This window comes from Lytechinus pictus, chromosome 7 (genome assembly GCF_037042905.1).
Source record: "Lytechinus pictus isolate F3 Inbred chromosome 7, Lp3.0, whole genome shotgun sequence".
In the NCBI taxonomy this organism is placed as follows: domain Eukaryota; kingdom Metazoa; phylum Echinodermata; class Echinoidea; order Temnopleuroida; family Toxopneustidae; genus Lytechinus; species Lytechinus pictus.
In genome coordinates this window covers 3,806,597-3,820,445 of record NC_087251.1, presented here as the reverse complement: position 1 = coordinate 3,820,445, position 13,849 = coordinate 3,806,597, and the positions used below count along the sequence as shown (strand labels likewise).

Genomic DNA, 13,849 nt, shown 5'->3' with positions numbered 1-13,849 from the left:
ATAGGCCAATTTCATCCCCTCTCCAATTAAATGTAGGATTCTTGGAAGTACCCCCCCCCCTCAAGCCAAAAGATAGTTTATGCCCCTAAAACCCAGTAGGTACAATACGGTAATATATATAGGCCAATTTCATCCCCTCTCCAATTAAATGTAGGGTTCTTGGAAGTACCCCCCCCTTCAAGTCCCTAAAATAGTTTATGCCCCTAAAACCCAGTAGGTACAATAAGGGAATATTATATAGGCCAATTTGATCCCTCTCCACTGAAATGTAGAGTTCTTTGAAGTACCCCCCCCCCTCCTTAAGCCAAAACATAATTTATAGTTATACCCCTCAAACCCAGTAGGTGCAATATATATAAAGGCCAATTTGATCCCCTTCCACTAAAATGTAGGGTACTTGGAAGAACCCCCTTCCCCCTTTCAAGCCAAATCCCCTCGAATTAAGATGACCTTTGACCTTGTTCAGGTGACCAGCAATAAGTTGATATTAAAAGTAAAGCTCAATTACCCTTACATTCAAATTTCTTGGGAAAAATACAATTATTTTGTTAAAAATTTCACCCTAAATGACCTTTGACCTTGATCATGTGACCTTCAACTCGGTCAGTTAAACTTGATTGCCCTAATGCCAAAGTTTCAAGAAAAGATCCAGCTATAACATGCGAGACAACAATGATGAAAACAGCTCAATCATATTTGAATATTTGCCCTTTTAGCCGTCCATACTATGCTGGGATGATTTGCTGAAGTTAGAGGCCGGTAATGTATACAGATATTTTACGCCCCTAAAACCCAGGATTACCCAAAAAATTTCTCAGGTATGACATCTCAATTTGATATGGTTTCGATCAACGATAACTATGTAGTAATCTATTCTTATTCGTATCAACTCTAATTGTCTTTTTTAGTGCGCTTTCACCAGGCTTAGTCCCACATATTGTTTAATGTGTGTCGTTTTTTCCCCCAAAAAATTCTCTTTTCCATCTTCCTTAAAGTTAACTAAAGGCAAAGCCAAGGCTGCAAGCACATATGATATATCTCACTCAAAATAATCTTAAAAGCATGTTTAAGTGATCTAGATCTATACCAAATCATTTAATCGGGAAGAAGAGAACCTTTCTGAATCTGAATAGTTGGGTCAGCAAAATGTCAGTTGAGAAATGAGATTGAGAGACACATCGGAAATGTCGGAAATGAATTTTTAACCCATGTACATGATTTAGGGCTAGATCTTTTAGAAAGAAAGTAGAAATCTCGGGGGCGAAAGTTTCAGGTTTTTTGGTGGTACACACAAAAGTATATGACGGAAGCCCTGGCTTCATGAGAGTGACCTTACGTTAGTAAATGATTTTTACTCTCTAGAAGCCGCCTGGCTACGCTAGACTCGAGTAGCGAGTGTGTGTGTGAATTTGAGTTTTGTCAGACGTGTATCAATCAGATATGATTATTTACGTCTGGGACCGACCTTTAACGTCACCATCCGAAAGACGTGACCAGGGCTCGAACCTCTGCATCAATTTGTAACTTCCCCAGAGCTTGGATTACAGGCACGCACGCGCCACAACGCCCAGTCACAACGCCACAGAGCAACGTGTATGGAATGACCTTTATTGAAGTTACTTTCAGTTTTAATTTAAATGACTCCAGGGAAGGGCAATTTACAATCGAGGAGGGGAAGTTATTCCAGTTCTTTATCGTGCTTACAAAGGAATCTTGAAAGACCCTGTCCCTGGTAGCCTGGAGGCGTCTGGGGAGTAAAAGTCATATACTCTACGTATGGTTACTCCCCGAACGCCTGGCGTTGCTACCGTAAGGCTCCCACACACTGAGGGAAAAGGCAACTATAAAAATGCGCCAAACTGCTAGTTATGTTTAGAATCTGAGGTTAACACTTCTGTACATGGGTAAAAATATTGGTTGGCAACGTTTGGCAAAAAATGGATAGTTATTGTTACAAAATGACGAAATAAATGACATGAAGTAATAAAAGTAGAAGAGAGTTTACTTACACTTGTTGACATCGCCATCTTTGATCCTTTGTTAATGCAACCTAGTTACGTGACGCGTATAGAGGGCGGCAAAATCATGAGCGGTGCTAGATTAAAAAGTGCTAAAATGTCCCGCTTCAACTTGCGAGTTGAAGCAGTTGAGGCGAGTTGAAGTTGAAGCGGGACATTTTTTGCACTTTTTAATCTAGCACCGTTCATGATTTTGCCGCCCTCTATACGCGTCCCATGTACAGAAGTGTTAACCTCAGATTCTAAACATAATTAGCAGTTTGGCGCATTTTTATAGTTGCCTTTTCCCTCAGTGTGTGGGAGCCTTACGATAGCAACGCCAGGCGTTCGGGGAGTAACCATACGTAGAGTATATGACTTTTACTCCCCAGACGCCTCCAGGCTAGTCCCTGGCCTTGTGATGAACCTGGAGGAATTTTTTGTTATTCCCCCTTGTATGTCTTGTGTTCCGTCGGACAAACTCGTTTATCTTGATATTGACGAGAGTGGTGTTCATTTTGTATAGCGTGCAAAGTCTAAGGTTTCTACTTCTTGTTCGGAGAGATTCCCAACCAAGATCACTAAGTGCTTTAGTGACAGAGCCCTCCTCCGGCCTCCTCACGATAGTTACCGTTAGTAAAAAAAATCCGGCAGCTTTCTTTTGCCAGTAGAGGCGCACGGCCAATATGGGAGTCTGTAGCTGTCTCCCATGAGAGAAATTATCTCCGTTATCAGAAACTTGTTTTTGGGAGACCAATTTCCTTTGTTTACATTTGCTGCAAAAGGATTACCTTGGCGGCAAATAAAAATGTAATAAGCAGACTCCTCATGAAAAATTACCCCTTTTTACCATCTACTTTAAAAATTCACCATCTTTTGTTTTGATAGGGATTTTTGTTGTCATCTGATGACTCATCCACACACAAAAGAAATTGGCTTCTAACCTCAGTGAGACAAAATTTTGGTTGGAAAAAATTATGATTTGTTGGTGGTGTTTCTTTTGTTCTTTTGGAAAGCAAGTCTCCAATATGGGAGATTGTCTCCCATATTGAAGAGAGTCTCCCATATTGGCCTTGCGCCTCTACTGTTTGCGATCATGCAACAGCCACCCAAAATAAAAAATTGAAAATAATAATATGGAGAAGGTAGGCTAGGCAATGGCACGAGATTTGTGCTGTAGACTTAGACATGTGTCCAAAAAGTCAATAGGTGAGTTAGCCTCAAATTTTCTTTCTTTATTTTGAGTGAATAATATATGGTAGTTAAACTTAGCATCATCTCCACATTTCATGGCATTCAAGCGCCAAGTTTATTATCTATTCACTGTTGATGTGACATGTTTTCACGGCTCACTTTTAGAGGCTCAAAGTACAGTCCTAGGTCAGCATAAAGACTTTAAAATGCCTATTTTTAGCCACTAGCCCACACAGTATAGCATATAGTGATGGACCAATATGCATACATGATTTTATTTTAAGCCTTATTTTTCACTATTTAGGAAATTTTGACTAGGGTGTCTGGAGAAAAAAGTTATTTTTCTTCTTTCAAGAAAATATCACATTTTCTACGAGCCCAATGGCCATCATCGGTCTATTGACGGGGGGGATGCCATGGAGCCAGACGAAGTCTCAGCAGAGCATATCCCTGAAGAAATAGACCTACTTATCGGTCTATTCTAGCTCCTGATATGACGTCACGTCGCGTCTGGCACTTGTTAAAGGGGGAAGTTCACCCTGACAAAAAGTTTTCTTGTAAACATACTTAGCAGAAAAAAATGATAAAACTATTAGTGGTGACGGTTTGAGGAAAATCCATTAACCCTCTCCATCGGCAGCGTGTATGCTCTTCAAGGTTCAAGGTTAAGTCAAAGGATGAAAAATTTATTAAAATTTTTTTGTGTGTGACGTCATACGCATTATGCAAGCAGCATTCCCACTTACCGTGGCAGCCTTCGACTACATTTACCTCATCTGGGTCAAGTGCCACACAATGTGGATAAATTTCTTGCTGAAGGATACTATGCCATGGCTTGGATTTGAACTTATGATCCTCTGTTAAAGACTAATCCACTGGGTCACAATGCTCCACAATGTGCAGATATAATGTCTGAATGTATCATCCAAATCATGGAAATGTATTATCTTTCTTTTTTTGTTAATATTTTCAGTTCTGATTGTGATGCAATTTTCACTGTTTTTGCCTCTTTGATTTTTCCTTTTGCTTAAAGTAGAAATATATTGAAAATCGTAAAAATGGAGAATCATATATCAAATTAAAGGAGAAAATAAGGAGAACACGATGGTGTAAATCATTTATCATGGAGACCGATGGAACTCAGTTAATTGATAGTTTAAAGTTCTCTCTCTGAATGCTTCAAACACGCAGAATTACGTCCGCGAAATTGGGGATTTTTTATGACGTCACTTTCTGTACGAGAGGCGTGATTGGCTCTCCAACGTGAAGCTCCACTTGCATGCAAAACCTGTTGCGAGGGTACGTTTTCTCCACATTGTCACTGAATACTTCGATCCCGAAATGAAAGAAAACCCAGAATTTTATCTAGATTTGGATTTTCAAATTGATGATTATGAAGATGAAGAGAATGATGATGAAGTTTCTAGCTCTAGAAAAACAAAGTGACGTGGGTAGAGGTATACATTAGGGGAATTACGCCGGTGATTATGAGTCGGACAATTCAACTTGCATGCCGATTCGCTACCAACACATGCAGCTGATAGCTGCTCCGCGGGTCAAATCCATGAAAATGAATTCCATCACGACCACATCCAGACAGAGTCTCTTTCTTCTATCAACAACATAATGAGAATGAAAATAATGATATAACTGTACTTACAAACAAGTGAATATATCCAAACCTAGGCTGAAGGTAAATCAACTCAAGGAATAACAGCAGACGATATGCACCGACGATGAATTTCACGTGGCTGGGAGATTGTCACTCGTTCTGTTAGATAAAATTTCTATCTCATTATTTTGACTAAATTACAAAACTCGGAGAATTAGTATTCTACATAAAAATTAACACCTGGTACTATTTTTTGAATTACGATAAAACCTTTTTGAAACAAAGAAAATGAGGGAAATTAAAATTAGATATAAAAGATCATCCGCCTAGCTCGCATTCGATTGTTAACAATCAGCAAGGCGAGCACATAGAGTTGGATAAAGCTATACGCTTTATCCAACTCTATGGGCGAGCAAGCCACTGAACTGAAAATACGTATTTTCCGTTCAGTGGAGCAAGCTGGCCATGTGCTTTTGACTGTTTGTTTGCAATCGCATGCGGCTGGGTTTTCTTTCATTTCATGATCGAAGTATTCAGTGTCAGTGTGGAGAAAACGTACCCTTGCAACAGGTTTTGCATGCAAGTGGAGCTTGACGTGGGAGAGCCAATCACGCCTCTCGTACAGACAGTGACGTCATCAAATTCGAGTCAATTCAGAGACCGATGCGAGGCATATTTCGGAGAGGCATTTTAGCGCTTTTTAATTGGCGATTTCCACCTTATGTATTATTTTCGTTATTTTTGAATGACCTAATGGTAATCCTCACATCATTACCTTTCCACTGATATATAATAAGGCCATATTCATAATCAATATATTTCTCCTTTAATATCAGCTTAGGTGATCATGAACTGGATTGCTAAGAAAAAAAATTCAGGCTTAGATAATTTTATTCTATGTGTGATTTAATTGAGCATGTGGCATGTCTGCCATTATGAGTTACTGTTCTCTTCCTTTATTATAGATTCCCATTAAATGATATGTATTTCAACCACATAACTTCATTTGCAGGTATACAACCAGAGGTAATAGAAAATGGCAGAATATAATGATTCAGATCTGAAAGGTTTGATGGACGTGTTTCAAGTAAAGTCAGAATTCATTGAAGATGATGTGGAACCAGAAGAAGACAGAGATATTGTACATATCCAAGCAACAGCAGATACCAAAGAAGAGAATGATAACAAACACATACCAAATGAAGGATATATCATGGTTACTGAAGAAAAAGATGGACCTGATGATGGTAAGAGTTGTTTCAACACTGAGGGAACATTTCTTGTAGCTGTTTTTTCAGGGATCTGTAATGGTAGATTTCTCTATAAAAGCCAATAGAAGGGCTGATGATTTTGGTACCTTATAACTGATTCATTAAAGGACAAGTCCACCCCAACAAAAACTTGATTTGAATAAAAAGAGAAAAATCCAACAATCATAAAACAGAAAATTTCATTAAAATCGGATGTAAAATTAGAAATTTATTAAACTTTCAAGTTTCGCTTGATGTCACAAAACAGTTATATTCACATTCTGATCGGTATGCAAATGAGGAGATTGATGACATCACTCGCTCACTATTTCTTTTGTATTTAATGTTATGAAATATGAAATATTCTAATTTTCTCCTTATTGTCAAGTGAAACAACAATTAATTCCTCCCTAAACTTGTAGAATTAGTATTGTTTAATACTACATGTATATGGTTCAGTCAAGTTGGTCCTTATTGCGAAATCTGTAAAAAAAAAATGAAGTATTGTATCATTCAAACATTAAAAAAAGAACAGAAATAGTGAGTGAGGGACATCATTGACTGTCTCATTTGCATGTCACTGAGTTGTGCTTATAACTGTTTTGTGAAAAATAAGCGAAACTTAAAAAATTTAATTTCTTATTTTACACCCGATTTTGATGAAATTTTCAGCATTATGCTAATTTGATTTTTCTCCATTTATTCAAATCAAAAATTTTCTGGGGTGGACTTGACCTTTAAATACCTATGACTAAAGTTTTATGAAATGCTTTCCAGATTTGTAATTGAATAAAAGCAAATATAATGGTAATAGGCCTACTGTGGTATGAATCATGGTAATTATTACTATTCGCTTTGGCTGGAAATCGGGTGATGGGTGATGGAGTTTGGGATAAATTATGTTAGAATGAATGGCTTTACTAAATTTCATATCCTTCACCATGGTTTTGTACTTTTGATATACAAATTTGACTGATAAAACTTCATATTTATTTTTACAAGTATGTTTGAATTATGATCATTTGATTAGATTTTCGTGTCATAAAAGTCATTGACTTGAAAAAGCAATATTTTTTGTTACCTTAAATTCATTTGGTAATCCAGCTTCAAACCTGTTGCATTTTATGCATACTATAGCGAAAATGATTTGATTAGGTTTTTAGATCACACGGTCACAGGTTGAAGATGTCATCTTCTAAATGAAAATTGCTTTCTCTGGTACTAAAAGTATTTAGCTCATGTCATCTAGTGATTTGAATTTTAGATTAACATGTTATTTTACAGAAACTGCAATCATAGAACAAGGTGGTAGCTTTATGGGAGAAGAAAGTGATGATATGCAAGCTGCATTTGATGCTGAACCGGAAGATTTAAGTACTTTGGGTTCAATGACAGATCAGGATCCAGATGCCGGACCCAGCTCATCATTGCTCTACAATGCTCTACGTCCTGGAGGAGCTGTAACAATGCAGCCTATTGGTATGGGAGGTATTAAGAAAAAATTTGATTGTCGCTGGTGCAAAGCATCATTTACAAAGAAAACTAGTTTAAGAAGGCACATGAACCTTCATAGTGGGAGTCGCCCATTTCAGTGTCCATTCTGTGAATACAATGCAACAAGAAAGGATCAGTTGAAAACTCATATTAAAACTCGTCATACACGAGATAGCTCTAAGCAGTTCACTTTCAAATGTCCCCTATGCAGTAACATGTTTCAGAGTCAGAGGAGAATGACCCTTCATATGCGATCTCATCAGTGGGATAATTTCCCTTGTGATTTGTGCCATATAAAATTCAAATCTGCTCATGAGCTTGTACAACATCTGAAGCGTAGGCACCCAGATTCGGGTTCAGACCCAGGAAATTACCCTTATGTTTGTGATGTGTGTCATCGCTGGTGCCATTCTATAGAGGAGTATGTAGATCATATTCAGACACACCCACAAAGATCCTTGGAGTCTCCTGATTCTGTAGGTGATCGTGCCTCACCCGGCGATGCAAGTCATTCTAATGGTCAATCAAGACTGGCAAGAATGAGTATCTTAGAGCAAGCACTTTCTAAAGGTAATCCATCACCGACATCTTCATCAAGGAATCGTTTTCCCAGTGAAAGTAGTAATAGTTCACAGAGACCTTGTCAAAGACCTGAATCCAAACTATCAGCTAATAGTTCAACATCCAGTAGTCATGGGAATCAAACTACCTGCCATCCATCTAGCCAGGGTGCTCTTACATCTGCATCCATGCTTTCAAGATTACTCCAAGGGGGACAGGTACAAAGTACAGCTTCAAGTACCAGCAATGGCCCTTACATTATGAAAGCTGTTTCTCTGAACGAAGGCAGGAATGTCCTTCGCTACCCTCAATATCCAGTTAGAAATCAGTCACCTCTGTCTAACTCTTCATCTTCACGGATGCCTCATAATGTAGTGTCGCCAACAATCAGCAGAGATTCTCGTGAAAGTTTAGATGCTCATTCCCCTCAGCTGTCCTCAAACAGCTCTATATCCCGCAGCCGTAGCAATAAGATGATGGACAGTTCAACTCAAGATGAAGTGATGCGATGCGAGCATTGTCATACAATCTTTGCCGATAGTATTATGTATGCCATTCATATGGGATGTCATGACTGGCAGGAGCCCTTTAGGTGCAATATATGTGCATTCCACTGCGCTGATCGCTATGAATTTATGTCTCATATCACAAGAGGCCTGCATCAGAAAAGATGAAATTCTCCTGTAGGTACATGTAGGAGGTACCCTTTAGTGTTTGATTTTTCATAATGATTCATGGTAGAACAAATGTGGAACTGTATATAATAAAGTTGTTTACAGTTGCATTGAAAGATTATTGTGTAATGTAAAAAAAATATCATTGGTTAATGAGAAATAATTTATTAATTACTTTGTTTCACTTGTACATGTACAAATATGCGTACCTCTATGTAAATTTTATCATGGGTATTATCGGCAACGACGGTACAAATGAGATCGGTTTGCAGTCTGAATGTGGGTCCAGACTCGGAGGATACGAATCCAATGTTCTATGAGAATTGGATAACTTTTCAATTTCTTCAGACATCTTTGATTTAATTTTTAAAATTATTATTTTTCTTATTTGTTTGGCATCATCTGTGCCTGGGAGGTGAAAAGCGAACTGAATCACTATGACACGGGGAGGGGAGTGCAGGTGTTGTGTATTTTCTTGTCATATCCATACAGAATATCAAAGAAATAATACAGTAATGAGTTTGACAACAATATTGTTTTTCTTCTCTTGACTCATGAGGCATCCATTTTATTCGTATTTCTGCTCATGTACAAGATGTGCATATAATAGAAACAGTTCAAAGGTTTGCTTGGACCATTCATTTCTTAGATGATTCTTGTTACCGGTACTTATTATTGGTGCCTGAATCTAAGGGCAAATTTAGAAGTTTTTTCATTCTTCAAACCATTTAAGTCTCACTCTACCTATCCTTTTTTACCTCTATTATCAAAATTATGATATTTGGGCTGCTGGTTGGTCATGATTGTGTGACTGAAAATACATTGCTGTTCGTTGTCAAATCCTTTTTACACTGTTAGATGAAATATCTCTCAAGAGCAGTGGACAATTGTTGGTCATGCTGATTGGGTCACCTACGTGTATCTTGACCATTTTGGACAGTAGTAATGTAGTTATAGTAACTTGGACAAGAATTATGGTACAGAACAGTCAAGATGGTCAATTAACTTAAACTGACCAACATTGACCGTGCATGGGAACACATAATCATGAAAGAGATTTGGAAACCCCAAAAAATTCTTATACATGTATCTACATTACATAACCTACAGGTGATATACATGTAGCTATTGTAAAGTTAGTTTTATGAAATTAATGTAATGATTTCAGAAGCCAATTTTTAGCCTTACAATGTTACATGTAGCTATGAATTCTAATTGACTCAATTACATTAATGCTGATTAGCTGTGGAACAAGTCGTAATTGGCATAATTAGAAAGTGGGAGGGGACATTATTTTCACTTGAATAAGCCTGTATTTTCTCTTTAGGGATGTATCGCATAAAATAGCTGGTATCGTTGTTTTATACCAGGCCGGGATGGTGGCACACAAATATATCCTATGCATGTACAACCAAAAGAGTGAAAGTCAAAAGGGTAGCTCGCTCTGGTTCAGACATGCATGCTTTGTTATGGTGTCTTAAATGCCAAAAATGGGAATAAGTGAAGGGATTTTTCAGAAAAATCGCAAAATCCAAAGAAAGATGTTTCTGAACTTTCTTAAATACTTTCACTTCCATTATCTTTTTGCTTATATATTACTGGATTTTTTGTGCTATCTATAATTTCTTGATAAGGGGCATGATTTGTAGAGTTTGCACTTTTTAGGAAATAAAATGTGAATCACAGAAAACATTGAAATACATGAAAAATGTCTTATTTGACATAAAGCTTTAACTTATAGGGATGTCTTTTAAAAGCTTGCGGTTGCATGTGCGTAGTGACATAGTGGAGTGCCCCCTTCCTTGGTCTTATGCCTGTTTAGAATAGTAATTATTTATCTCCAGTTGGTCATTATTGTAAAACCTTGCATGAATGAGTATTATAAAAACTTATTAATCAGAATTGAGAAATCTTTCAATATTTTGCTCTTCGAATCTTTTATTTATGTTCTGTAAAGAAGATTTTTTTGAATTAATGGTATAATGTTCATGTATGCTTAAGATTTTTTAGTGCAAGGGTTAAGGTTTTTATGTTCATAAACCAATATGAGATTTTTGTAGTTTTGTTTTAAAGAGTTTCTGTTCATGTACATTATGTTTATTTATGAATTTTCGTTTCAAACGTCAGTAAGATCATGTGCAATTGGAAAGACAATTTAGAATACCAGAACTAGGCTTGGCCGCCTTGGGTACAGTAATAGTAGGCTATGTAGCATATAGAAACATGTAATTATTATTAAATGTATTAGATTAATTATTACTGTAATATTATTATTATTATTATTATTATTGAAACAGAAAGATGATGCAGTTACGTTCATGAATTAGGTTAAAGCTGTTTATGTGTGATGACAATTGATTTAAAGGTATATAATAAATCATTTATATTAACTTTGTCATAATGTAATAAATGTATATTGAAGAAATACTCTTCAATAGATTTCACCCAAGCCTTACAATGTAGCATAGATTGGTACAGGTCACTTGATTTGATCGAGTGGTGTACCAGAGATTTAAAGGTTAACAAGTTTTTGCAATGCTCATTGTTTCTTTAATATGAAAAATAAACTGTTTGGAAAAGTAGAGCTAGGATTTATGATTGGAAGCTACTGATAAGCATTAAAGGGATGGTCCAGGCTAGAGATAATCATATCTCAATGAAAAGAGTAAATTTCTCAAAGCAAAACGCTGAAAATTTGATCAAAATCGGATAACAAATAACAAAGTTATTCAATTTTAAAGATTTGCATTATTCCAGTGAAACAGTTCTAGGCATGTCCTTATGAATATTCATTAGGTGGGCTGATGATGTCGTATCCCCACTTGTTCTTTTGTATTTTATTATGTGAAATCAGGTTTATTCACAATTTTTCTACCAAGAATTAAAACATTTGAATTTACAACTGATTAAGTGCATCAGTTATTTATTGCCGCAACTTATTTCATCATAATGGAGACACATCATTTACACATGTATGAAAAAATGAAACATTTATGATTTCATGTAATAACATAAGAAAAAAGGAAAGTGGAGATGTGACATCATCAGTCCACCAAATGAATATTCATGACGATGTGCATATAAATGTTTTCACAACATATTGATAAACTTTAAAATTCAATAACTTCGTTATTTGTTATCCGATTTAGATGAAATTTTCAGCATTTTGCTCTGTGAATTTTACTCTATTTATTCAGATATAAAAATTTTCAGCCCGGACCATCCCTTTAACTTAGAATTAAAAAAAAACAATCATTATGTTTGTGTGTAATTTCATTGTATACTGAAGGGAAAGTCAACTTTGCTTTTAAACATACATGTAATTGGCAATTTGGGGCCCGTTTCATAAAGAGTTACAACTGTTGTTACTTTGCCATTATGGCAACTACCATGGTTACTTTGATTTTGATTTGCTGCTGAGCCCTGTTGCCCTGGTAGTTACCATAATGGCGAAGATACAACAGTTGTAACTCTTTATTAAACAGGCCCCTGGTCAGAATGCAAACCTGGTAGTCCAAGAATATGATACTTCCGAAAATGCATGTATAAAATTATTTATATTTGTCTCACTAAAGAGTCAAATAATTGTTAGGCCCTGGTATGAAGCCAACCATGCACAAACATTATCACCCTCAAGCAAATTACTGTATACTGGTATGTACTTAATATTCATATACCGTATTACATGCAAATAATTAAATAGCATGAGGAAATAATCAGTGCGCGATTCCATGCTTTTGTTGTTTTTCTTTTTTAAATTTTATTTTTGTGTCCCATCTATTGTAAAGACTAAGTAATCCAGTCAAGATCAGTGTTGGTTCTTGTTCCCCTCCTGGTACTATTTGAAGATTACCGGTCTATCACGAAAATATTTTTTGATTTTCATGTCGAAGAGATGTAAAATGTTGTTTAAAAAATGTCCTGTACAGCCCAGCATGGAATCACCCCAGTTGAGTTTCATTTGATACACTGTATGTATCAGTAGGAGTTTCAAGCAGTCCACTTACTTATTAATTTGATATACTACTTTCACTTTCACTTAACCATTTCTCTCTTTAGTTTAATGTACATGTAGATATGATAGTTTGAGAAGATGGAATTTGAATTACAACTTGCCAGTAACAATATGGTAGTATAAAACCCCAAGCATTTGGATCGAAATGATTGTACTACATGTACATGTACTTGGATGTAAAGTGTTAATCTTGCCACCTTTATTCAAAATGTTAAATCAAAAACTTACTCTGGTCATGAAACTCAAACTTGATTGTTAAAATGCAGATTTATATCAAGTGATTGATAGACAATGGTATTTCTAATACAGTATTTTAAAAAAATGTTTCCATGATTGTATTTTCTAATCTCACTTTAATGCTGAAATTTTATTTCCATTTCAAATAATATGCAAGTCTTTTTCATTATCCTTTGACAACTCCACATTTAATGCACAATGTATCTTAGCATGCAGCCTGGATGATGTAATTATTTTATAAATCCAGAAGGTCCAAACAACTTATAAAGTAAGAGCACAATTGCTTATGAAGTGAATCAGAATTAAGAGCTTCTTTTTACATAATTAAGATCATTATTCCAGAGGTTTATGAAATGATAATTGGACAAATTCTGTTTGAAGGTGCTGAATGTGTTACATTTTTGTATATTCATGTATCCATATATGATAGAGACTTGATTTGTATACTGAATTTGTTATAATAATAATAAGAAATCTTATCCCAACGTATATTAAGATCTGTTTTGAATTTGACATTATTGTGTATTTCTTGTTGCCATAATACTTCTTTTTTTTTTTACAATGATTGTAATCATAATGTAGTATTTTTCTGTCTTATTATCAATAGATGGTGCTATAAAAAAAATGTGCAAGATGCACATTTTGTTCCCTGCATCCAAGTTAGTATATTCCACTACAAATTTGTAAGAAAAGACAACTTTGTCTTGAGCAAAGAACATCTATAACTTATTAATTGGTTTCTTAAAGTCCAAGAATATACATTCAAATTGCCCTCTAACCCTTTCTTTCTTTAAAAACTTTTGAAAATTCCTTTC

The 13,849-nt window shown here is 35.8% G+C and overlaps 1 protein-coding gene across 3 annotated transcripts; it reads left to right on the top strand.

The window, feature by feature from the left end:
- Window positions 1-598: 598 nt before the first annotated feature.
- On the top strand, window positions 599-13,523 carry LOC129264058 (DNA-binding protein Ikaros-like). Of its 3 annotated transcripts, none has more exons than XM_064101700.1 (3): window positions 599-759; window positions 5,816-6,050; window positions 7,338-13,523. In XM_064101700.1, the coding sequence occupies exons 2-3, from the start codon at window positions 5,840-5,842 to the stop codon at window positions 8,780-8,782; spliced, it is 1,656 nt and encodes a 551-aa protein (XP_063957770.1). In that variant the 5' UTR covers window positions 599-759; window positions 5,816-5,839; the 3' UTR covers window positions 8,783-13,523. The 3 variants fall into 3 exon arrangements, with proteins under 3 accessions (XP_063957770.1, XP_063957769.1, XP_063957771.1); XM_064101699.1 differs by having other exon boundaries at window positions 600-818; XM_064101701.1 differs by lacking the exon at window positions 599-759 and adding an exon at window positions 1,552-1,593.
- Window positions 13,524-13,849: the final 326 nt, after the last annotated feature.